The 24,199-nt window shown below is 46.4% G+C and overlaps 1 protein-coding gene across 14 annotated transcripts in view; it reads right to left on the minus strand.

Moving 5' to 3' along the window:
* Positions 1–5,686: 5,686 nt before the first annotated feature.
* Znf532 (zinc finger protein 532) overlaps positions 5,687–24,199 on the minus strand; it is a 105,006-nt gene continuing 86,493 nt past the window's right edge. For 13 of the 14 annotated variants that reach the window (XM_076912548.1, XM_034518669.2, XM_034518667.3 and 10 more), the window contains 3 exons: positions 10,989–11,101; positions 8,459–8,621; positions 5,687–7,609 (listed from right to left, as the gene is read on the minus strand). In XM_076912548.1, the coding sequence (XP_076768663.1) occupies positions 7,115–7,609; positions 8,459–8,621; positions 10,989–11,101 (771 nt within the window). In that variant the 3' untranslated portion in view covers positions 5,687–7,114. The remainder of the gene's footprint in view (positions 7,610–8,458; positions 8,622–10,988; positions 11,102–24,199) is intronic. The other variant, XM_076912541.1, reaches the window with a different exon arrangement.

Raw genomic sequence — 24,199 nt, forward strand, 5'->3', positions numbered from 1 at the left:
GGATCAACTCACTTCCAATTACTGTGATGAGTCTCTTCTAAAATAGTCAGCATCCGTATGTTGGTGGGTGGGCGTCTTATTCAGAGGGCAGCAGAGTTTAAACTTCAATGTCCCATAATGTGGGCATCCAAGTTGACTCTGAAGATCCCTTTAAGAAGTTATTTTTACTTTAAAAATGTGTGTGTGCGTGCGTGCGTGTGTGTCTGTGTGTGTCTGTGTGTGTCTGTGTGTGTGTCTGTGTGTGTATGTGTGTGTGACTATGTACATGGGAGTGCAGGTGCCCATAGGGAGCAGGAGAGGGGGTGTCAGGTACCCCCCCCCCCCAGCTGGTTGTAGAAGCCACCCAACATATAGTGCTGGGAGCCAAACACAAGTCCCCAACTCTTAACCACAAAGCCATCTCTCCAACCTCAGCTTATGGATCTCTTAAAGGCAGCCATCCTCTTTCTCTCTGACCAAACAAGGGTAGCCACCACAACCATGGTCAGCATTATGAATACATTTTAAATGCCCTTGCTTTTAAAGCAGGAGAATGAGGGCCAGGTGAGTGATCCACATCTGCCTCCTGCCAAGACAGACACATACTACAGCAGGCCCATAGCACAGCTCTGCTTCACTGGTCCTTGTCAACCTCACACCATCCCATCCAAGCAGCAGGCCTGAGCCTGCCCTGTTCTCAGCCATACACGATACTCTCAGATATAACTGGTTTCATTAAGCCTGACATGACACAAAGATGGGAGAATAGCTTGAACTAAGCCTAGGATTTCTGGAACGGAGAGGAAGGTCTGTCATGGGAGACTCTAAATACAGTATTTTTCAACACAGTCTTACAATCATGGCAGCTATTCTTGTGTTTAGAGACAGACATGACATGGCAGGGCACCGTGCAACTGTGAGAAACGCTCCGGGATAAGCAGCATGCTGCAGAAACAGCAAGCTAAGTAACGGTTCCTCTAAGGTTCCTTTAAACATCTCAAGCGAGCACTATAAACGGGGCCGTGTCGTGACTCAAGAGATACCGTGTTCCATCCTCTGCCTACCTGGAAGGATACTTACTATACATGATGGCAAACAAACAGGTAGCCTCCAGCCTTTGTCCTCTTCAGCACCTTCGTTCTGGCAATGGAGAGATACAGCCTGCTCGTACCATGCTTGTTACTGAGGAGCCCTGTTCCATGGCTGCCTGCCCAGAACTGCTTAGTCTTCCCATGCCTGAGGGTAGATCTGCTCTTGGCTAGCCCTGAGTTCCTCAATAGTCTTGTTCCAGCACACAGCTTTGTAGAATCTCTTTCTGAATTCTCTTAAAGTTAAACCATTCTGGGACTGGGGTGCTGGCTCAGTGGTTAAGAGCACATACTGCTCCTGCGGGGGACCTGAGTTGGATACTCAGCACCCATGTCAGGTGGCTCATGGCCGCACAAGACTCCAGCTCCTGGGGATACCACGTCTTCTTCTGGTCTCCACAGGCACTGAGTGCATTCATACTGCAAACCCATATATGTAGATGTAATTGATTGTCAAGTTAAATTACGATTTGAAACTATATCACTAAAGTAATCCTTTTCTGTAATGCTGTGTCCTGTTGGGAAATTCACTTGAAAATTTACAAGATCAAAGTCAGACACCCCGGATCTGAGAACATCAGTGAGGAGAAGCTCAGAAGAAAATGTGAGCTGGTTATACACATTTCCTCACAGACTATATCAAGGGGTGTAAGTTTTTGTTTGAGACAGGGTCTTACTCTGTGGAGCACAGGCTGACTTTGAAATCATTATAGCCCAGATCAGCTGTAAAAACCGTGACTATCTTCTTGCCTAAGCCTTCCACATTCCGGGATGAGGTTTAGTATGACAAGTGCATACTAACGTAATCACCAGAACCCATTAGGACCTCGGAGAGGGTTAAAATAGACATGAAAAGAGAACACGTAGGGAAAACTGACAGCAACCGTGTTTCAAATTTAGCCTCATGTCCAAGTCACATGGACCAAGGCCCATGGGTTTAGAATGCGTGTTTTGGGGATAGCACTAACTATAGAACTGGCGAGTCCACAAGTTCCTTGGAAGAGGAGAGAATTGTGTTCTGCTCTACACTTCCCTCTTAGAACTGCTCGTACTGCAGCCCACAGGTTTCGGTTGTTTTCCTTTTCACGGATCCAGCTTCCTGGTTTCTTTATTTCTAACTGGCTATTTCAAGGCTTCTACCTTCATGAGTTGTAGCCAGGAAAGACACTTGCTGTTCTCAGTCCTTCCGAACTTGTTCAGACCTGTTCTGCAGCTAATATAGTAACAGCCCTGGAGAATGTCTCCTGCATATTTGAAAAGGATGTATAATCTGTTGATGCTGGATAGAATGTATTATTGATGTCTTTTTTTTTTTTTTTAAAGGGTCCATTTGGTCCAAAGTGCAATGTTTCCCCAATTGCTTGGCCTGGGGATGGCCCTTGTTGACTGTGGACATTACAGAAGCCCCCTGCTATTTTTGTAGTACAGTATCTTTCCCTCCAAGTCTATTAACATCTTATTAGTATACACAGGGAGTTAGTGTTGGTTGCATTTACATCTACAACTGGTACCACCTGTTGATGAATTGACTTTTTCCTTATAGAATGTCTTTTGTCTCTTAAGTTTTTCACTTGGTCCATTTTGACTAAGTATCCCCAACCCCAACCGTCTTGCATCTCTCCTGCATGCATAGCTACCATTTCCAGCCCTTGTGTATCTGTAACAGTTTCCTGCAGGTGGCATCCAGTTGAGCTTTGATTAAAAGGCCACTCAGCTCCTCCGCTGGGTCACTGAGGAACAGTTTGTATACAGAGCAGCAGCAGCGGTAGTTAAGAACTTGAGGTTACAGCCAGGCAGTGGTGGCGCACGCCTTTAATCCCAGCACTTGGGAGGCAGAGGCAGAGGCAGGTGGATTTCTAAGTTGGAGGCCAGCCTGGTCTACAGAGTGAGTTCCAGGACAGCCAGGGCTACAGAGAAACCCTGTCTCGAAAAACCAAAAAAAAAAAAAAAAAAAAAAAAAAAAAAAGAACTTGAGGTTACCAGGGTTTGCTTGTTCGCTTGTTTTCTGACTTGAGGGTTCTACTTCAGTATCTTCCGCTTGTTGTCTTCCTTTGTGGTCTAGTGGTTTTCTCTTGTGGTGGCTTTGAATCCCCTATTCAAGCTTTGTGCGTCTACGGGTTATGTAACCTCACCCGTTATGTTTATAATTGACCTGGTACTGATGTGAGGCTCATAGTGAGGGAGGGGAAGGGGGGGAGGGGAAGCAGCAAGGAGAAGGTCAAAGGAACCATTTAAGGAGGGCAGAACTGTGCTTGAAGAGGAGCCAAGTTTTTCCCAGAAGATCTGAGGTTCAGGGCTACCGTCTGTAGCCATGTCTATATGCATCACAGCACGAGAAACCCCATGGACCTGGCACACTGTATTGTCAGACCATCTTCCTGGGTTAAGAGACCTACAAGTCAGAGTGAATTCTTCAGCACATTTTCCTTATTTCCCCTCCTGTGTGGGCATTTTTTTTTAAGCGCTCACAGTCTATTAATACATTGTATGTTCATACTAACTGCCTAAGTTGTCAAGTGGAAATCTCACTGTTGGTCAGACCTGGAGATGAGATCACACAAGCTCAGAGATCCCAGGTGGAACGCAGCTGCCAAAGCCATGGCAGGAGGTGTGCAGTCGTCTTCAGACTTCACGCTGTGGAGGGAGGGATCTGCTGAGAATGTGGCCTTGCAGACTGAGCCTATGCTTTCCCTTTTCTTGTCAGTATCACGGGCTGCTATTGTCCCATGGGCATTGCTGTGACTATTACTGGTAACACAAAGTTGTCCAACTAGAGACACAGCCCTGTCTTAAATGTGAATCTAAAACTCAAGCTCTTCTCTTAATATTTAATCTTAATCTCCAACTTGAAATCTAAGTTTGAACATTCTAAGGCAACATCTTTTCCTGTGTTTCATTATATGAAACTCTCTCCTCCCTAACTTAGAAAACTGGGTCACAATAGAAGCCTCTGCCTGGCTGCTGCCACCACTGAATCCAAGCCTTATCCTGTGCTAACACACAGCTCCCATGACAGCTGTGACAGAAATCATTGCTGGACTCTCCAGGGACTACATGACTGGATTTGGGCACTGAGTTAAGGAACACTCCGCTTTTCTCTACTGTTACTTCTGGGCCAACAATCCCCTTTCAGTTCCTGGGCCAGTGGGAAAATGGTGTGAGGTGTGAGGGAACCATACCTCCCTCAGTAAACTTACAGTGAACACTGGAAATAAAGAAAAACAAAACAAACAAAACCCCCAGACATTTATTCGCTCTATCATGTCTCTCAAGTGACCACACTCAACATCAGTAACTACTGAGCACTGGATGGGGATTGCGTACAGGCATGTGGATTCTCGGTCAGCACAGTGGTCTGGGAGCCAGCACATGGATTCTCAGTCAATGCTGTATTAACTCAAATGCACATCACTTGACTCATGGTCAAGCATACTCCCTTCTGGCTTTCCCAGGACCCTGGTCCTCTATCTGGAATGTCTACAAAACCAACCTTGGGCTTCTCATTTTATCCTTCTTGACTTCTTCACCGGCTGCCACAAACTTCAGCTCCTAATTGCTGCTGTATTCTGGGAAATTTCCTCAAGACCTGTCCTTTAGTTTACCAGTTTTTCTGGGAGGCACTGTACCCAGGCTTTCCTGCAAGGTACAGCACTTGAATGCCAGTTTTGTGACCTGGGTTCTCCTTTGAACCTCTGGGCGTTTTAAAGAGACGTTCTTGCAACCCTTCAAAACTAACCATTTGACAAGACTTACATCTACATTATCAAGAGATCATGCTAATTTTAAAAGTAAAAATACTTCCAGGTTATCTAATAAAAGCCGTAGTGTAGGCCTGGAGAGATGGATGACTTTCAGTGCTTCAGAGCTTGTACTGTCCCTGCAGAGAAGCTGCGTTTGGTGGCCAACGACATGCTGGGTAACTGGTTTGCAGCCACCTTCCAAACCAAAGCTGTAACCCCCAGCTTCCAGACCTGATATCCCTGGCCTCTGGCCTCTCTGCAGCACCCATGCTCAAGTGTGTGCTACCCTCAGACACACAGACACAAGCATGTGAGTCAGAACAAAATTTCTAAAAAGCCATAGCTCCCCAAACAAAAGTTTGACTATCGTATGTTTGCACATAACTTTTATTTGTTGAATAAATGAATATTTGTCAATATGTACATTAACCACAAAGAGCGAGTACTAGATTGAGAGCAAAATATTTGGGTTCTAATATGCAAAGCCACTTACCAGCTATGAGGGATTGGGCGAAGAGCTGAATCTGAGCGCAGCTTCCTCAAAGCTGTGCAGACCCGCGTGGCCACCACGCAGGCTTATTGCAAGGTTCAAATGCAGGAACATGTGAAAGTGCCACCAACACAAGAGGGAGCAGGAGCAGGGCAGATGTAACACATAACAGCAATTACACTTCAAGCTCAGGAGCATCTCACACCCTCGGATTGTACCGATGTAGTCAACAGAAAAGTGGCAGAGCAGCAAGCTGGTCGCCGATGAGAACGAGAAGCCATTCTTCAGAGTGGAAAGAAGTCTGCAGTATTTCTGCAGCCTGTCCCCAACTGAGTCACTCCCCACATTTTAGGATGTCAGAGACCCACCAATAACTCTCTTGAAGAAGCTCAAGGGCCAGATGTTCCTCGTTTATTTACAAGTGAAATGGGTTGAATACAGTCACCACGGTGGCGTAGGGTGCACACCCGACAGCAGCAAGACCTTTCAAGGAACTGAACGTTGACTACAGTCTAGCATGCAAGTACCTATATACACACATGGATTTCTTCGTTTAGGAAAACAAAACCAAAAAAAGTACAAAACGTATCGGGCGATAAATACAAGATATAAAATGCAACGGAAAACACAAAACGATAACCAAAATATAGAGCTTTCCCAGAGAACTATACAGGGATGTGACCAAGAGCACCCTGGCAGTGCTCTAGTCAGGCAGCCTTGGGAGGGTGCCGAAATGACTCTAGAAGCCTGGCGGCTCATCTATGGCCAGTTGCAGAGTACGGGCTGCTGCATTGCTAAGTCGGTGGTGAGGCTGTGCATCCCGACACTAAGTACCAGAACATTTGGCAGTAGCACCCAGAACAGGACACACCAACTGTGCAGACAGCAAAGGGTTAAGTCAACCCTGCCTTTTTTGCTCCTGTCGAGAGCCAGAGAGATACTTGATACTCTTGTAGCATGTGTCTCCAGAACAGTTGGTGAGTTCCATGACAAAACCTGACATAGAGAGCTGCAGGTCTAACTACGACTTTCAACTCTTTTCCTAGCCTGTCTCCTCGTGCCCTGTACGTCAGCCTTGCGAATTCACCCAGAAAAATCGCCAGCTCCACTGTCTCTCTCTTATGGATCCCTTCTTCCTAATTCTCCCAGATGGACTGAAGGACGCCCACACTCCCTACTGGACTCCTGGCCTCTTTTACCTACTGTGGAGAGAGGCGGGGCCTGTGAGGCTGCCGCTGTCTGGGATGGCTCAGGCCAAGCCCTCACCTGGGTGATGTTGCTAGGAGCAGGCACACCGCGTGTGGTGCTAAGACACTTAAGTTGCTAGTGTTGTGAGGCCCACAATCACCTACAATTTATGTGGCGAGATCTAAAAATTAAAAACACTAAAAAAGGCATGAGAGCCTGTAATTACTGACCTCATTCAAATTCGTAACATATAAAATGGTTGGTTTGAATTCGGGAACTGCCCCTGTTACTAAGAACTCTGTTTTAAAGAAACAGTACAAAAAAAAAAAGAGAATCCCAACACACACACACAAAAAAACCCTCAAAACATTTTCCACCAAATACTGATACAAACATGTAACAAAGAGTATAAAACGTTATTTAAATATATACAAACCCTTTAAACCTCAAATACTGCCATAACACTTATGGGAAGGGATACATCTGCAGAGGTGAGAGGGCAGGGCAGAGTCTATTGTGACAGCCTAGACAGTACTGGCAACTCTGTTATACTGCAAACTTTTGGTAACAAAAACGTCTTGTTTTTAATTCCTATGTGGACAGGGGTTTTCCTTATGGAAATTCTGTGGCTATTTTTCAGCTGAACTCATTCTTTTGGATTTGATGAAGGCCATGCCATGTGTCCTCATGTGTGTGTTTAAGGCAGCTTCCGTTTCAAAAGTCTTGGCGCACACTTTGCACTTCCTATCTGATGACCCACCCTCGGCGGCCTCGTCCTCGGGGCTGGGCTTATTCTCTTGCTGGCTGTCTTCCCCAGCCCCGTTCTGCTTGGACACAGGCTGAGGCTCCTTCAGCTTGTGCACGATGAAGAGGTGCCTGGACAGGGAAACGTGGGACGTGTAGCACAGGCCGCACTCCCGGCACTGGTAGGAGGAGCCGTCCGACTTGTGCTGAGGGATGTGTTCATGGAACTGCAGCAGGTTCTCGGTGGTGAAGCCACACACGGCACACTTGTGGACCTTAAAGACATTGATTTTCAGTTTCTTCAGTGGCTGAGTGATGGCTCCTCTGGGAGGCCTGAACTCTAAAACCGGCTCCTCCAACTTCCGCTTGGGACTGGGAACCTTTGTTAGGGGGAACCAAAACAAACAAACAAACAAAAAGATACAACTGAAGATGGTGGGCTCTACGCCTGACAAGAAAGCAGATAGCAGACGGAGTAGGGTTGGAGGCAACTGCCCCAGTCCTCCGTGTCACATGTCCTCTCTGAAGCTGCCTTTTTCCTTTTCCCTAGCTTTCTAAATCCCAAACGCCCCCACTTCTGCATCCTCTGTACTACGGCACCACTCTTAAGGCCTGCACTTGCAGCTACTTCTGTACACCGCTAACTTCCTGTGGGGAAGACTTGTCCTAAGGCCACACCCACCTGACTCTGTCCCGATGAAGTACACACTCAATGTCTGCTGCTAACCTGCCTCTTGAGAAAGTGTTAGCCTCTTCTAGACTGATCCTGGCACCAAAGCCAGGAAAAACTGCTGTGTGGGGCTTTCTGTAACTCTAACAGCAAGCAGAACCCTCAATGGCGTGCATGTGGGCTCCGGCATAGACAGCTGACCGAGACTCACTACCCATAAAGAGAAGAATAGGATGGCACGGGGTGGGATCTGATCTTCCACCCTTCCAGAGAGTCACTCTGAACGCCGGCCGCTGCTGACGAAGCCAGTGAACAGCATCTGCTTAAGACATTTCTTTAACGGACAATTTCCCTAAGTCAAATGTATAGTTTTATGAGTTAGATAAGAGATCCTTCAAGAGGTTATTTTTCAGGAGGGCGCTGGGAAGGGCTGCAGGGGATGACTGCAGTACTTGACAAGATCTGACTGAAGCTATGACTACACAAAATGCCACTGAGAGTGAACAGGGAACACTCGTCGCGCGGGTGACAGCAAAAGAACAGAGCCGAGATGTCTGACCTTGGTGTCCTCCTTTATCTCCACTTCCTCCTCGTCCTCCTCCTCGTTGGTAACGTCGTCACTCAGCTCTTTCACGTCGGGGTCCTTGATCCCGTGCATCAGCTGTATGTGCTTCTCCAGCAGCAGCCGCTTGGTGAAGGTCCGCCGGGAGTCTGGGCAGTGCCTGTGGGCATAAGACGGAGGAGAATCATGGCTGTCCAGTGCTGCAGAGGCTCGGGAAGGCAGAGCTGACCCTGGGGCCTCCGGATAAAATAAGCAGCGCCATGACTCCCACTCCCTTCTGGAAAAAGCTCCTACCCCCTAGGCTTTTGTAAAAGGTATTGGTTAAAAGAGCAAATTTCTGTGTGTCTCTCTCTCTCTCTGTGTGTGTGTGTGTGTGTGTGTGTGTGTGTGTGTGCACTCGCTGCATGTGCACAGGTATACAGCCTGGAGCTGCAGTCTCAGGTGGCCGTGAAGAGTTGCAGAGCTCTAGCGGCTGCGTCATCTCCCCAGCCCTCCGTTGACTTTTGTGCCTTCACAGGAACAGCCTACCCTGGTTTGCTTGTCTAGGTTTGGCTAAACCATTATTTAATTTGCAATTCTAGATGGCCTCCATCTTAAAAAATAAATAAATAAATAAAACAAAACTGGAGAATACTGGGTTGTCTTTACAGTGGTACCAAGCAGCCCTTGGAATTTACATGAGAGATGCTTCGGGCTGCAGATGGCCCCCTCTGAACCCCTGTCCCCTCTGCATGTCAAAATGAAATGCTAGCCTAGACTCCTCAAAGCACAAACGCAACTTGTGTTTATACCTGGAAATGTTTATTCATTCATGCAATTTAAAATGCAGCCATCCATGAGAGGTAAGTTACTTACGATTTGTACACTACAAAGATGATTTCCTTTTTCTAGGTTTTAATTTACTATTTTGCCAAGACAGTCCAAAACTAAGCTTTAAACAGGTAAATGGCCACATTGACTATGGATACTCTATGTCAGACGTAAGGGACGGCACTGAGAACACAGGCTGGTACACACCTGTTCTAAAAGCAGGAAGACAGGACAGAAGGATTATAGTTTGAGACTAACCAGGCAGCAAAAGTTCTCAAGCATAAAAGATTTGTTCTCTTTTTCTCTGAGAGTGTGTGTGTGTGTGTGTGTGTGTGAGAGTGTGTGGCCTCGAGAGCTCATGCTTGTGCATACATGGTACATGTGTAGGGCCAGAGACAACCCTGTGGAATCAGCTCTTCTCTTTCACCCTTAAGTGGGCTCTGGGGATTAAACTTACACTGTCAGGCTTGTGAAGCTATGAACACCCTGACTCACCGAGGGGCATCATACTGGTTCTGCCGTGGGGTTTGGCTATTAGTAAAACGGAAGAAGTAGAAGGAAAAAAAAAAAAAACAGAAAAATATCAGAAAAGGCAGCAGCTGTCATGGAAGGCCCATGTCAGGTTTTTCCATTTTCTCAGTGTGGACAGCATGTGCCTGATGCTTTTACTGTGTAGACATAGACTTTATGGAATGTTGTCACCTCACACGTTGCTCCACTTTCATTTCCTACCTAGAAAACGTCCTCTAACTGCCAAAGGCACAGCAAACCCGCATACCTCATGTATGTCCTCACCACAAGGCCCATGGGGCCTGCCTCTGACCACAATCACTGCGTTTCACACTGGCTCTGTGCTTGCACGCTCTCAGCCTCTCCCGATCCCTTCCTCCCTCCCTCCCCTACTCCCCAATTAGTTTGTTCAATTTATCTGTTATGTGTCATTGTTCTGCGGGCATGTATGGAAGTGTACCAAATGTATACTTGGTCTCTGTGGAGATCAGGCCAAAGTACTGGACTCCCTGGAACTGAAGTTACAATGGTTGTAAATTACCATGTAGCATTCCCACATTCCTAGGTGCTAGGAATCAAGTCTTCTGCAGGAATAAGTGTTCCTAAGAGCTGAACCATCTCTCCAGTCCCTGGTCTTCCCGTGAGCAGTACTTTGTTCTATCAAGTTACTTTCCACGTGTGGATTGAGTGAGTGACACAGATTTCCCACTAACAATAAAACACAGCCTAGTCAATCTCATACAAGAGACAATTTATGACTGACTGCTGGTGGGCGACTTTACATTAGCCCCCTCCCTCACATCTGATCCCAGCCAACAGTGAAAGCTTCTAACTCAGGGGATAGGCTGCAGCCAAATGGCTATGGTCTGGGCGAGAGCCTTCCACCGAGTGCTTCAACCCCAAATCTACATGGTCACATGGTCCAGTCACTAAGTGAGGGGCATCTCATCCACTGTGCACCTGGAAGGCCTGCCACACCCTAAGACAAACGTGTGTGTGTGTGTGTGTGTGTGTGTGTGTGTGTGTGTGTGTGTGTAAAACCCCGCTCAAATGCTTTATGTGTGGTGAGAGGAGCCAACACACAGAAGAGGGATACAGGTGAGACACCAGAGCAGACCAGCAATAAAAAGTAAATAAATGGCAAAACCCGAGAAGCTGTTCGGGCCACAATCCCTTCTCTGTGTCCATAGCAGACTGTGAGACTTACGAGCAGGCGTAAACTTTCCTGATGCCTTTGTGCTTGATGCGATTGTGGCGGCACAGGCTGTGGGAGGAGCTGAAAGACTTGTCACACTGGCGGCAGGGGTGCTTCTTCATTTGCTGTACAGGAGAGAAGAGAGGGCCCTTTAAGACCGTGGAGGCAAAAGTCACCTGATCGACTGATGGGTTTTTCACACAGGGTCTCACTGTGTAGCTCTGGCTGTCTCAGAACTCACTCTGTAGACCAGGCTCAAACTCACAGAGATCCACCTGTCTCTGATTCCCAGGCACTAGGACTAAAGGTGGGCACCACTGTGCCTGGATCCCCTGATGTATTTAAACTGGCACTTTGCAGCACTGGTTATCAATGCTCAAACGTGGGGATACTAAGTAACTGTTCTACCTCTGAGCTACGGCAGTCCTACAACATTGTAAAACTAACAAAACTATACAGTTATAGGGCTGGAGAGATGGCTCAGTGATTAAGATCCATTGAGTAGTTAAACGGACCAGGGTTCAAATCCCCGCACCCACAGGGCAGGTCACAACTGCCTATAACTCCAGTGCCAGGTAATTGGCCACCCTCTTCCAGCCTCTATGATACTACATGCACATGATACACAGACATGCATTCAGGCAAAATACTCATACACACATACACACTAAATAAAGTCTCAAACTGCAATACAGTGTAGGAGTGCATCATCTCAGGAGCAGCTCATTTTAGGAGGGGAATTGTTCACGCCCTAAATACTTACATTATTTTATCTAACCCAAATAACCCAGGTATCTGCTATAGAATATAAATGTTATTTTCAAGAAAATTACTGTTTTAAAAGTAGGCACCAACTACTTCAATAGATACCAAGTGAAACCATCTCTTGATCTGTTGGGAATGGGAATTCTGCCTTTTTCAATGTGCCGTATCAAATCACTGGCTGATTTTCAACCTGTCAAACCTTTGCTCCTCATTGACTACTACTCATTCTGTGAGGGAAGTTTTCTAGAAGACCCTGTTTTTGCAAGATGCACATGGTTATCGTGGGAACATAGAACTTTGAAGGGCACTTTCAGTAGGCTGCCTTTTAAGAGAGTGTTTACCTATGAGTATCATACTGGATAAAAAAGACTTTAAAACCACTGGTAAAAAAAAAAAAAAAAATAACTCTTTTCATACTTAAGTTTCCAGGCTGGGACTATAGCTCAGTGGTAGAGTGTTTGTCTAGCACACGAGGCCCCAGTTAAATCCCAAGTACTATGTTCTGAGCCCTTCCATGTCCCCTTCGCCCGCGAAAAAGACACGTGAGGCAATGTTCGGGTGGTTACTACAATGAGGCTTTACTTCTTGTGTAAGCAGAAGCGGAAAGACGGAAAGCCTGGAAAAGGCACTGCTTAAATACACCCTAGAGTGACGTGTTCACTTCTGATTGGCTGTTCACTCATTACCCATAATACGCCCCGGGTTGGGCAGTGACTTTGGCGCGCTTTTTGCCTTTTGCACCTGCGCAGTCAGTTGTTTATTTGTGGAGACACGGGATGTCAGCGCCATCTTGCAATGGCGGAATGTATCACCGCTAACCGCGGCTTCCTACAGTACTACACACAAAAGTTTCCCACTTTGGTGAGAGGCACAGTTGTGCCAGTCAGATGTCCCTCTGAACAGGACCCTGGAGGCAAACTGGAGGTTTACCTTTAAAAGACAGTCTTGGGCATGACATGTATCAAGCAGTCAAAAATCAAACGCTGCCATATTACAGGAAGGCTGCCAGTCTCCCTGGCTCAGCCTTCATCAAGTCAGGCTGTGTAGAGTCAGTTCTTATATGAGAGACATTTCTATTGACAGGACAAACGATGGAGTGGTACTTTCTTAAATGTAATCATCTGATATATGTAAGCATCGAATCCATTTAAATGGTTAGAGTCTGGCTCTAGAGAGCCAACGTAGGGCTGGCACCCTGTGTCTATGATTCACAGCTGTGTAGTCCCATGCAGATACTTGGCTAATAACAAAGCCACTAGGTCACAAGAGTGCCTTCCTTGCGGAGAGCTGGGGAAACACTGGGAAATTCACCCTATATATCTTTGGTTATATCAGCACAGTGGGAAACAGGTTTGGTTTGTTTATGAAGTAAGCTAGTTAGCTCAGGCTAACTAAATTCAAAGTGATCCTTCTGTTTCAGCCTCCCAAGTGTTGGGGTTAAAAATGTTCACTGCCACACTCAGTTTTCTAAATAAAGCAAAAAGGTTTGGTGGGTGCTGAGAGGAGCTCTGAACCCAGACAAAGGTGAAGGAAAGAATTCTCATCTCCATGTTAACACTAAAAGTATCAATATTTGATGGGGATAGAGAAATGTGGTGGTCTGAATGAGAATGGTCCCCACAAGCCATTTTTGGGAATAATTGGTCCCTAATTGGTGGAACTGTTTGGTAAGGACTAGAAGTCATGACCATTACTGGGGGTGGGCTTTGAGGTTTCAGGTTCCATTCCCAGTATGCCTTTCTTTGCCCTTATTTATAAATCAAAATGTGACCTCTCAGCTGTTCTTGTTTCCTGCCATCATGGATCCTAACCCTCTGAAACCATGAGCTCAGTTACATTTTTATAAGTTGACTTGGTCCTGGTTGTCACAGCAACAGAAAAGTAACTGACATCTCCCTAAGGTTTTTCCCCATAATTTTTATTTTCTTTTAAGACAAGCTATGTTGTCTAGGCTGGTCTCAGGTGCATGATTCTCCTGCCTCACTCTCCCAAGTTCTAGGATTATAGGCAATTTCTGATTACACAGAACAAACCATTAGTATTCCCTACTCCACTTATGTAGCCAAACAAGAGGGAACAAATACCTACTTCAGAATAAAGCTTTAAGCACAGAATCACCAACAAATAGTTGTTTCAGTAACAATATTTAAAAGGCCAAAAGACCCAATTCCCCTATTAATCTTGTATATATCAGATCAACTTGAAGACACAAGCCTGCTTTGTAAAAGAAAGACAGCTCTGTCAAACAGCAGACTGAGAGCCTGTAACACAGCACTGCAAGAGGGCACGGAGACTGGGAAACTGGACGGCCTGAAACTGGACTTTCTATAGTGATGGGTTTAATGTTTTATATTAACTTCAAAGACAGCTCTTAATAAGGAAGTACCAGTGGGGATGCCCTCAGGGGCCAGTAGGTGAGAAGTAGCCTTGCTCTGAGTCCATTTTCACAGAGCTAGCAACCTGCCAGGTTAGAAAAACATAAAACTGAACTGTATTTCAAAATGACAGACAGGGCTGGGGATGTAGCTCAGTCGGTTCCTGTGCGCCAACTCTTCTTAGCACCACCTTAAACTGGGTGTGGTGGAACAGGATCCTCCTCCGATCTCTGGAGGCAGCCACTCCACTACTTCCTGAAGGCTACTCTTGTAACACACATTGTCATTAACACTGGTGATGATCAAAACGCCTTCCAAGATTAAATGAAAACGAGGGTTTACAATTTAATGAGGACGAGGCAAAGCCCAAGCTCCACCAATGTTCAAGAAGCCCCCTTGACAGCCATCAGAAAATAGCAGCATGCCAACTGATTAAAGGGTGCCCAGCTGTTCCAAGCCACACTGACCCATACCTTCAACTCCATCAGAACGCCTTCCAAGAAAGGAAGCAAGCCTCAGCAGCAGCCCCTCATGAGGTAACTTCGAAACTCTGAACCTGTCTATTTAGGATCTGGTCCAGGTACGTGCTAGGTCTTCCATGCACATCGCCGACTCCTACACTTTATTACTGAGAATGTTCGAAGTCTCCCAAAGGATGCTGAATGCTCAGACAGTACTGAAGCCAGTGTGGATACTGCTCTTCTCTATACAGGAAGTAGAGCTTTGACTTATGGAACCCTCCAGAAGTGGAACGTGAACTTGATTAACTCCACAAACCCATTACAAGTTGAAAGCTTACAGCAAACCACAGTAAGCTAGGGGCAAGCTGTACCTGTCCTCCTGTGTTAAATTTACAAGTTAAGCACAGTAAGAAATGAACTAAATAAACAACAGTCACGTGTGCTCCTGAAAGTTCTGTGAATGTGTCCAGATCTCAAAGAACTCGTGATCCTCTACCTTTGCATTTAGAGTGCGTTACAGCCTTTCTCTGGCTCATCTGAACCGGGCAGCACCCTACCCGCCTGCCGAGACCAGCATTGCTAAAGTGAGGGTCGGTTAAACATCGGCACTGCGGTGGTCACCAAGGCAGCTGGTGGCATGGAGCGCCTCATGGTGGGCAGCAGGTACAGAGGGCACACTAGACAGAGGGACCATTCAGCTCCCGGAAGGGACAGGACAAACGTTCATTGCGCTACTTGTGAGCTGTTCACAGCTGGAATTTTCCACCTAGTGATTTCATACTGCAGCTGACCACAGGCAGCAAGACAGAGAAAGTGAAAGTGTCCCACGGAGATTGGACGGCTATGGACTTTTATAAAGAATCTTAAGATACACAAAAGACCTAGGGGTGCGAGGGTAGGAATAAGACCCACTGTGCTCCTTCATGTTTAGATTTTGTGAGCTGTGTGAATACAGTGCACGTGCAAAGCAAACCTTTTGTGACCTATTCCTCAAAACCTGTTTACTGAGGTACAGTTTTACGTGGGCGCATTTTCTATTCTGTGTGGTGCTTTACACTTCTAATCCCAGCCCATGGGACACAGAAGAGGCATCATGCAAGGCTGCCTCAATAGGACGCGGGTGTGGGCTGGAGCAGAGGCTCAGGGTTAGAAGCGCTTGCTGCACCTGCACTTGCTGTGGACTGGAGTCCAGCTCCCAGTATCCAAGTCAGGCAGCTCAGAACTGCCTGCAAATTCAGTTCCAGGGGATCTGATATCCTCTTCCGGCCTCAGTGGGCACATACATACACATACATAAGTTAAAATGAGTATCTAGAAAACATGGATGCAGTTGAGTTAGGCTATGTCAATCGAGATAAGGAACTGGTATGTTACTCTCCATATTCCCACGGGCCCTCCGTGCTCAGCCCTGTCAGCAGCCACGCCTCTTCTCTAGACCCCTCATTTTGCTTGTGTACCTGTCACGTAAGTGGGCTACCCCACAGCGTAACAGGCACCCAGCACATGCATGGCTAATTCTCCTTTATTTCCCTTTCCACTTCAGAGAAATGTCCAACGCATAGAGCAATACCCTAGTTGTATAAATGCCCCATTTATTTAAGTGTACCCTAGTGCACTGGCCCACTTATCAGCTGATGGACATCAAGATTGCCAGTTTGCTCAAGATGATGAATACAGCTACTGAAAACATTAGGTCGAATGCAAAAATGTTCGATTAATAAATACAGTATTTACTGGCAGGTAGATCTTAACCCTTAATGTTCTGTTTTCTTAAAGGAGTGCCGAGGTGTTTTTATCCTCCAAAAGCCCCTGGGGAACAGACGGTGCCAGTTACACATCATGGGTGCCTTGTTTTTCAGAAATGCTCAGTCCACATTAACTATTCGAATACTCTGTGTGTGTCCGCAATAGAAACGTACCAGTAAGTCCTACCCAGTGATCACAGGGCGACAGCTGAGATGAGGTGCTGGGCAGAGCAAACAGTGCTTAGTGTTCAGAAGAGACATGAGCATGGCAGACTCCAATACAGAGACTTCAAGACACTGGGTGGGCTGATACACAGGGAGGCTGGAAGGCTTAGGACCAGACAACCCCCCACCCCCCGCCCCGCCAGCTAAAGCTCACACCGTCCATTCTTCAATTCCCAAGTGAAATACCCATTCCCAAGATTCTGAGACTGTCTCAAAAAATAAACTATTAATTCAAATGAAAAAAAAAAAAAAAAAGCAAAAAGGCCAATGGGTTCCTGCCTGAGTTTGAAAAGGAGAGAACCAACTTCCACAAGATGTCCACTCTACACCATGGCACACATGAGCGCGCACGCGCGCGCGCGCGCGCGCGCGCACACACACACACACACACACACACACACACACACACACTACTAAATGTAAAAATTAGAAACAAATGCTGACTTCAAAACAGAATAATAATTGCTTCTAACCTCGTCCATCGAACAGTGGTCAAGTCTAAAGCTATATTTCATAACACTTCTTTTCTGAATATAGATATTCATTTTTACTTATATTTACAAAATTGAGTACTTTTTCTTGTAATATATACAATATGTGTTGAGGGAAACTTTAGAGGATTCACTGCATAAGCAGGCCAGATGTTATGTTCTATTCACCACCATATTATTTCAGCTTCCTGATAAGTATAGATAAATATCTCTGTGGTTAACCACTTATTCCTAAACACTGTTTGCAAAGCTTAAAAGCTGTGAAAATATCAAGGTTCTTTGTACTCCTTGACAAAACATCCTCAGATCCATCAAAACCCAAGGGCTTGTGCACCCATCTCCGGGATGACTCCTGCTCTCCAGTGCCACCAGCCAGTGGTCAGTGTGGTAAGTCTCAGGAAGTCTGACTGTCCAACCTTCTGTGAACTGCCCAGTCAGGTCCTTCATGCAGTTTTCCAGGGGGTGAGGGAAGGGAGAAGGGAGATCACAGAAGAAGGTCCGGGCTCCATGGTGAGGGCTGGAGATTACCGGGCATGTGATAAGGCACCTTTTGAAGTGGAGAGTCACGTGGAGAGCCATTCTCCATGACTCCAAGGAAGAGACACAAGCTCTGGGCTTGGGGAGTGAAGGAGGGTGTGAAGATGGCTGGATCTGGCAGAGTTCTCAAGGGTAAAGAGCTGCTGGGAGCCTTGGTGGATAGGCTGAATACAGAAGACAACGAGGAGGGAATGAGTTAAGCGCCCTTCCATATTCGTTGGCATGAGCAACCAGCAGAAGAGAATCCGAAGTTACTTACTAGGGAAGGTCCAGAGAAAAGTAGAGTTGGGGACAGGAGGGACTCAAGCTACACTTGGGGATTGGGTGCAGCTCAGTGGTGGAAGATTTTGCCTGATGTCTTGAAGGGGTTGGGTTTTTAAAAAGTTATATTTTAGGTACACTATGAAAAGGCCCTTGGAGGTCTACACAGACGTGAAGCAGGTCAAGTCTGGGATAAGAGAACAAGCCATATCAGAGGTCAGACCTAGGATCACTGTGTAAAAACCTCCTGAGGGCCTGTGTGATTCTTTAGTAAGTAGCGGTGCTTGCAGCCAGGCCTAATAATCTGAGTTCCATTTCCAGAACCTACATGGTGGAAAAAAGAGAGCAGACTGCACGCCTGTGCCCACACATGTGTGCCCCAACACAAAATAAGTGTGTCTTTTGGAAAGAGCACATCACCATTCAGAGCTGGATGGGAAGGACTGAGCAGGTGGTGTGGATAAAGAAGGGAACCAAGAGAAAACAGCATCCTACGAGGCAGACCACTGCCTTGGACAAGATACAGTCACAAGAAAGCACAGACAAGAAAGCTGCTGGAGACCTCCACAGGTCAGCACTGAGGGAATAGAAGGGTCAGGCAGAGGTCGAAGGACAGAACTGAAGAAGAGACTGACTTTGAGAAGCGTGGCTATAAAGGGATACTGTGTTGAATGAACAAAAATAAGGGAGGAAAAGAGTGGCTTACAAGATGGAGGCATTTCTGCCCAACATCCAAAGAACAGAATCCAGTACCAGGGGGTAACCAACAAGGCCCTGGGAGTAGTCAGCCTGCACCAATCTGGAACAAGGACAAGACAAGCCTCAGAAGGGTCATAACAACCCAGGCCCCAGGCAGCTCAGCAGACAGTGGTTGGTCCCTGCTCTTCAACATACCTCAACACCTGGCATTCTAGCCACAAGAGACTCTTCCAGTAATGGGTATCACACCAGGATCTCAGCCTGTTTCTGACACCCTGCTGAATAACCACAACCGAGGCAGTGACCAGCTAGCCTCCACTGCAATCCAGGAACATCTGCTGGAGCCAGCATCAGCACTGTCCTTCCCCCGCATAGTGGATGAGGACATGGTGGCTTGCTATGTACTGGGAGATGGGACTTGCTGAGTGCTAACTCCACCAGCTGTTCATGAGGACGCTCTGCATAAGGACAGCAATGGCATAACCTGGGTTCCTTGAATTTATTCACTGTGAAGCTGGGCATGGGTGGCATACTCGAGAGGCAGAGGCAGGTGGATCTCTGAGTTCAAGGCCAGTCTACAAAGTCTACAAAGGAACAGCCAGGGCCCAGAACCCTGTCCAAACTCTGTTCAAGACAGAGATGTTGGGCTAAAGAAGCCGAGAAGTTAGGATTTTTTGTTCTGCCCATTACAGTAAGAGATACCATCGCCTGATTTATGATTTTGCAAATGCCTAGGGAAAGTGGAAGATGCAAAGAGAGTGGGTAAGGTTGTAAGGTCCTTGAACGGTCTGCAGTGAGGCTGGAGACATGGACACCATCACCCTTGGAACAGAGGGACCAAACATAGAAACTCAGTGTAGGAGCACTTCAGTGGTCATCTCTTCTTACAAGAGACAAAGTCCAAGCTTCACATCGGTTACTGGAGACATTGACACTCCCTTCCTTTGCACATGTTCCCAGAGGCCCACTCTAAACCTTCTAAACCTAGATTAATAGCAATCATCTCTTAGCTGTAGGGTCTTCCAGGTCTCTTCTCTCCTCTCCTCTAGGGACTGCACAGCTAAGAGGCAAACCACTGTGTATGCACAGCTGGGCTCTCCTCTCTCAATCCTATGAGCTATGCTCAGCAGCTTTAAAGAGCAAGGCCTTGGGACCTGCCCCTCACGGTCCCACTCTCCCCAGACACACTGTCAGGCACTGCTTGCTGACTGCCACTAGTCCTCTTGTCAGTCTATGCCACATCCACGCGCTCTCGAAGCTGCATGATTTACATTCAAGTTCCTCCCACACATTCTTCAAAAATGCTCTGGGAAGGCTTTCTTCTGAGACACTTGCCCTGGAGTTTCCTAACCCCCGACCTGGGTGCAGCCCTTACATCTGCTTCCTTGCACTTAGACACAAGTTCAATCCTTCTTTAAGAATCATTAGGGGTTTTGTTAGGCCTGTCTCTATTTACATGAGGCTGATAGTGTAATGTTCACTGTGCTCACAGGGCCTCTACACGCAAACTCCTGGCTGGAATCTGAATTCAAAGTAGCCCTCAGTGAACATTTCCTTTCATTCTGTCTATGATTCCTCCAGGATGTCTCCCTTCTACAGACTGGTTTCAGTTTTCATGACTTACACCATTCACAGAGGGAACTCTGCAGTGTGGTAAGTGTTTACTAAACAGAAGTGGTACATACAGAAGAAAAATGCTCGCAAGTTACAGATTCCCATGACACCCAAGTGCCCTGCTTACACAGTTCTGGAATGCATACATTCTATAAAGGGAAAGAAAAGGAGTGAGCATCCCCCATATGAAAATCAACCAACAAAGTCAGTGTAAATACTCCAAAATAAAATACAGAACAAAATAAAAATCCTAAGTCTGAAACATGCTCTGGTCCTCAACGTTTTGGATAATGGATACTCAAGCTATATATAGTATATACTGATAAACCCAACTGGTACTTTTTAAGTCTAAAATCTAGTATATTGCTAAAAATGTTTTTTATAAAACAGGAAGTTTTTTTAATAAGATAGGCACTGAGATTTACATAAACAATACCTTAGTGGTTAATTTTTAAATTCACTTCAAATTAATTGTGAGCATACCTAAGCAAGCAAGCACCACAAGTATCACTTAGTATTGAGGGTGACATCTGGATAGGTGAAGACTACTTGTTGGGTCCTCTAGCGCGCCCCCCTGGCGCTTTTGCGTCGGCGGAGAAATCACGAGACGCAGAGAACAGGTAGTTACTGTAAACGAGGCTTTTAATCTTTATCACCCACCGGAAGGGCGGAAGGGAGAGAGAGAGAGAGAGAGAGAGAGAGGCTGAGCTGAGGAAGGGGTCCCGCTTAAGTGCAGTCTAGAGTGACGTATTCACTTTTGATTGGCTGTTCGCTCACCACCCAATATGCCTCGGGATTGGCAGTGGCTAAGGCACGCCTATCTGCCTAGCAACTGCGCAGCTAAATGTTTACATCTGGCGAAACATGCGGCCAGGGCCAATCTTGGAAATGCAAACGTGTAGCCACTGAAACAGCAGCTCTCTACAGGGTCCTGCTACATAACCTTAATTCAGTTCAGTTAGCAAAAGACAGAAAACGAACCCACTGACCCCAGCCACCGTTGCTCACTGGGCCGATGACCCTCTCCACAGACAACGAGCATCTTTTCCCTAATATTGAGAACGTGACTATAAACCCTTAAACCCTTATATGGAGACATTAACACCTTGGGAACTAATGTGATTTCTGTTCCAATTCCTTCATTTCCAAGAATAGACCAAGATAGTGTGTTTCGTGCACACAGCGTGATCTGCCCACACGTGGGAGCTTTGAGAAATATAATTAGAGTGTCAAAATTAATCACATTACCCAGGTCTTCGTAAACTGAAGCTGAGCAGTTCTGGAGAAACCTCTGAGACAGCGCAAATTCAGACTGCAGGTTAGCCAAGCTGAGTTGGGCACACGAGGCTTTTAAGGTTGTAACGTTCTGGCTGTGACCGCTCAGCTCTGCTCTGGGTCTGAGCACAGCTCTGAGATATGAATGCTGAGTAGGCTTCCGCAGATTATTAAGATGTAAAACAAACTTTCCTGCCTTAGACCATTGTCTCGCATTAACAGAAAGTATCCTGCAGAGGCAAACCTAAAAGGTGGCTAATCGATCTAGGTACTGTAAGGGGCCAGCAGGAAGGAGATTTTAAGTAACCCAGGTTGTGACTTGCAACACAAGGGGAATGCTTTTTACTGTTTCATGTAATGCACTCGAGACTAGTTCCCAGGCTAAGTGTATCTTTGAAAGTGACATAGATTATGGAAGTGGAAGCTTTGAAATGGGCCACAAAAAACCCAGAACTACACTATACTATACTACCCCCACACACATACACAATAAATAATCATAAAACCCCAGTCTGTTGGTGTCACTGTACAACTATAAAATTGCAATGCGTTATGGTGATAGACAGGCACTAACGAAAGGCCAAGTGCAAAGCAGAAAGCATCGAAGCAGGCAGGCCCACAGCATCCAAGCTCGGGGTAATGCCAGATAGTTGTGTCAAGAGGAGCACTTGATTCCAGGGAAGTCCTGGGCACCAGGGTATTAGAACTACCAAGACACTCCTAGGTTCCCTGCTATCTTCCCTTGTTGAACAGTGGCTGATACTGAAGGGCTTCAGGTCCCTTCTCTGCCATGTCAGGGGTCCTCCTTTCTCACAAGCCCCTCAGGAGGCCCTCCCACGGTATTCGGGACAAACAAGTTCTCACAAGGTTCCTTCAGGTAACCACTGAAGGAAGGGATGAGGCCCCAGGCATGGGCTCTGTGCCTTCTGAGCTCTCGCTATTTGCTAATGCCATGTGAAGGCTCTCCATTGCCAATCATCTGTCTACTCTCAGCCTCATTTCCCCTCTACAGAGGGGTGGGTCCTAACTCTGAACTCTCTTGTGTTTCTAAAATGTCCGCCTACAGACTACGAATTCTGTCTGTTCTCAGAGACTCCACCTTTCAGAGAGGAGCCGCTGGGAGAACTTAGAGAAACTGCCTGTCTGTCTTGTCTGCCTTCTCGTCTTTCTCTCAATTCAAGGTCTCTTGTAGAACAACCAAGCCTTAAACACACAATGTACCTACCTAACCCTGAACCCCGGACCCAACCTCCTCCAACTCAAACGGGATTACAGGCATGTGCCACCAAGGCTGGTTTGTGTGGTGTTAGACTGGACCCAGGGCCTTGGGCATGACAGGTTATACACGCTCCACTGCCTTCTAATACAATCTTTCATACAATATTATTTTATCATTTTAAATTACAAATTATCTAATGTCTTTAATTATCTAATTAATAAGATAATTATCTAATTATCTTTAATGTCTAAAGACCTATGAGTACTTGTAATTATTCATTTTCAAGTCAAGAAAAAAAAATGAACATTCCTTTTCAAAATAATCACCGCTTTAAAATCAGACAATTTGTAAGAAATCTGTTAATAATGTTAAGAAGTAAATAAGCAAATAAACGTAACTGTCCCTGAAGTGAACATTAAATGGTCTTCGAAGGCTACTCCCCCAGGAGGTGTTCCTAGCCCTCCATCATACAGTGCTTGTCCAACTGTCTAGATAAACTGTTATGAAGCACTGTTGATAGGTACAATCAGCCGTCATGCTGGGTGTAAAGAACCAGGACCACTGGATGTAGTCCTGGCCAGTGTCACAAGCACTGTGTGAGAACTGTCTGTGAAAGGGGGTGAGGCTCCACCGGGGTACCTTTTTGCTCCCCTGAACCACCCTGGGATACATGCCCAGCATTCCCATGGTCATGCAGACTTGTTCAATGCTTGAGCCTCTATTTCCAAGTAAGCCTTCCTCCTCCTCTAACAGGGTGACTACTCTACCCCTCGTTGACTTTCACACAAGGGCTGCACACTCCTGTGTCTCCAACTGTCCTATTTATAAAATAGAGCTGAGTGGGAATCTATGACCTCCCAGAGACTAAGTACCAATTAAAAGAATTTTTCCATATTAAATCAACCCCGTAGAGTGGTCTGTCATTTCCTCTGCCATCCCCACTAGAGCACAGATGCCCAACTCAGTGAACCTACAAGTGGAAATGTGTGTTAAGTGCTGCACACTTACAAACTGGCCTGCCAGGAGGATTTCAGAACATTTTCCTAAGAAATGATGAGTGATGGCTGCCTTCTTAGACAAACGCATGTGAGCCTATTGAACAGTGGCAGAGCCCCAGTCCTGGAACACAACAGGGCAGCCGGCCATCTCCAGCACATCAGCAACCTTAACACTGGCTCTTCTAGGCACAAGAGACAGGCTCCCCTTCATCCACACTCTGCTGGGCCTGATGTCATTCAGGATCTCAGGGACAGGGAGGGCGCCTGGGGCACAGGCAGGGATGTAAGGTTTGGGTGGTAGGGAAATAGTGGTATATGTGTCTAGCAGAGTCAAAGTCTTGCTATATAATAAGCCCAGCATAGGACACAGCATCCAGACAACAAAACCCAAGCTCAAGGAAGCCACCAGGAAGCTGGAGACAGGACCAAAAACAAATGGCTGTCTGTGCCAGGGAGATGAACTCATGCCTGCCTGTGGGTGGTGTTTTTAATAAGAATTGTCCTTATACCAGAAAGTACTGCCTGGTACGTTGACCCATGGCAGGACGCCTGTCTGGG

The sequence above is a fragment of the Arvicanthis niloticus genome, chromosome 14 (assembly GCF_011762505.2).
Source record: "Arvicanthis niloticus isolate mArvNil1 chromosome 14, mArvNil1.pat.X, whole genome shotgun sequence".
Lineage (NCBI taxonomy): Eukaryota > Metazoa > Chordata > Mammalia > Rodentia > Muridae > Arvicanthis > Arvicanthis niloticus.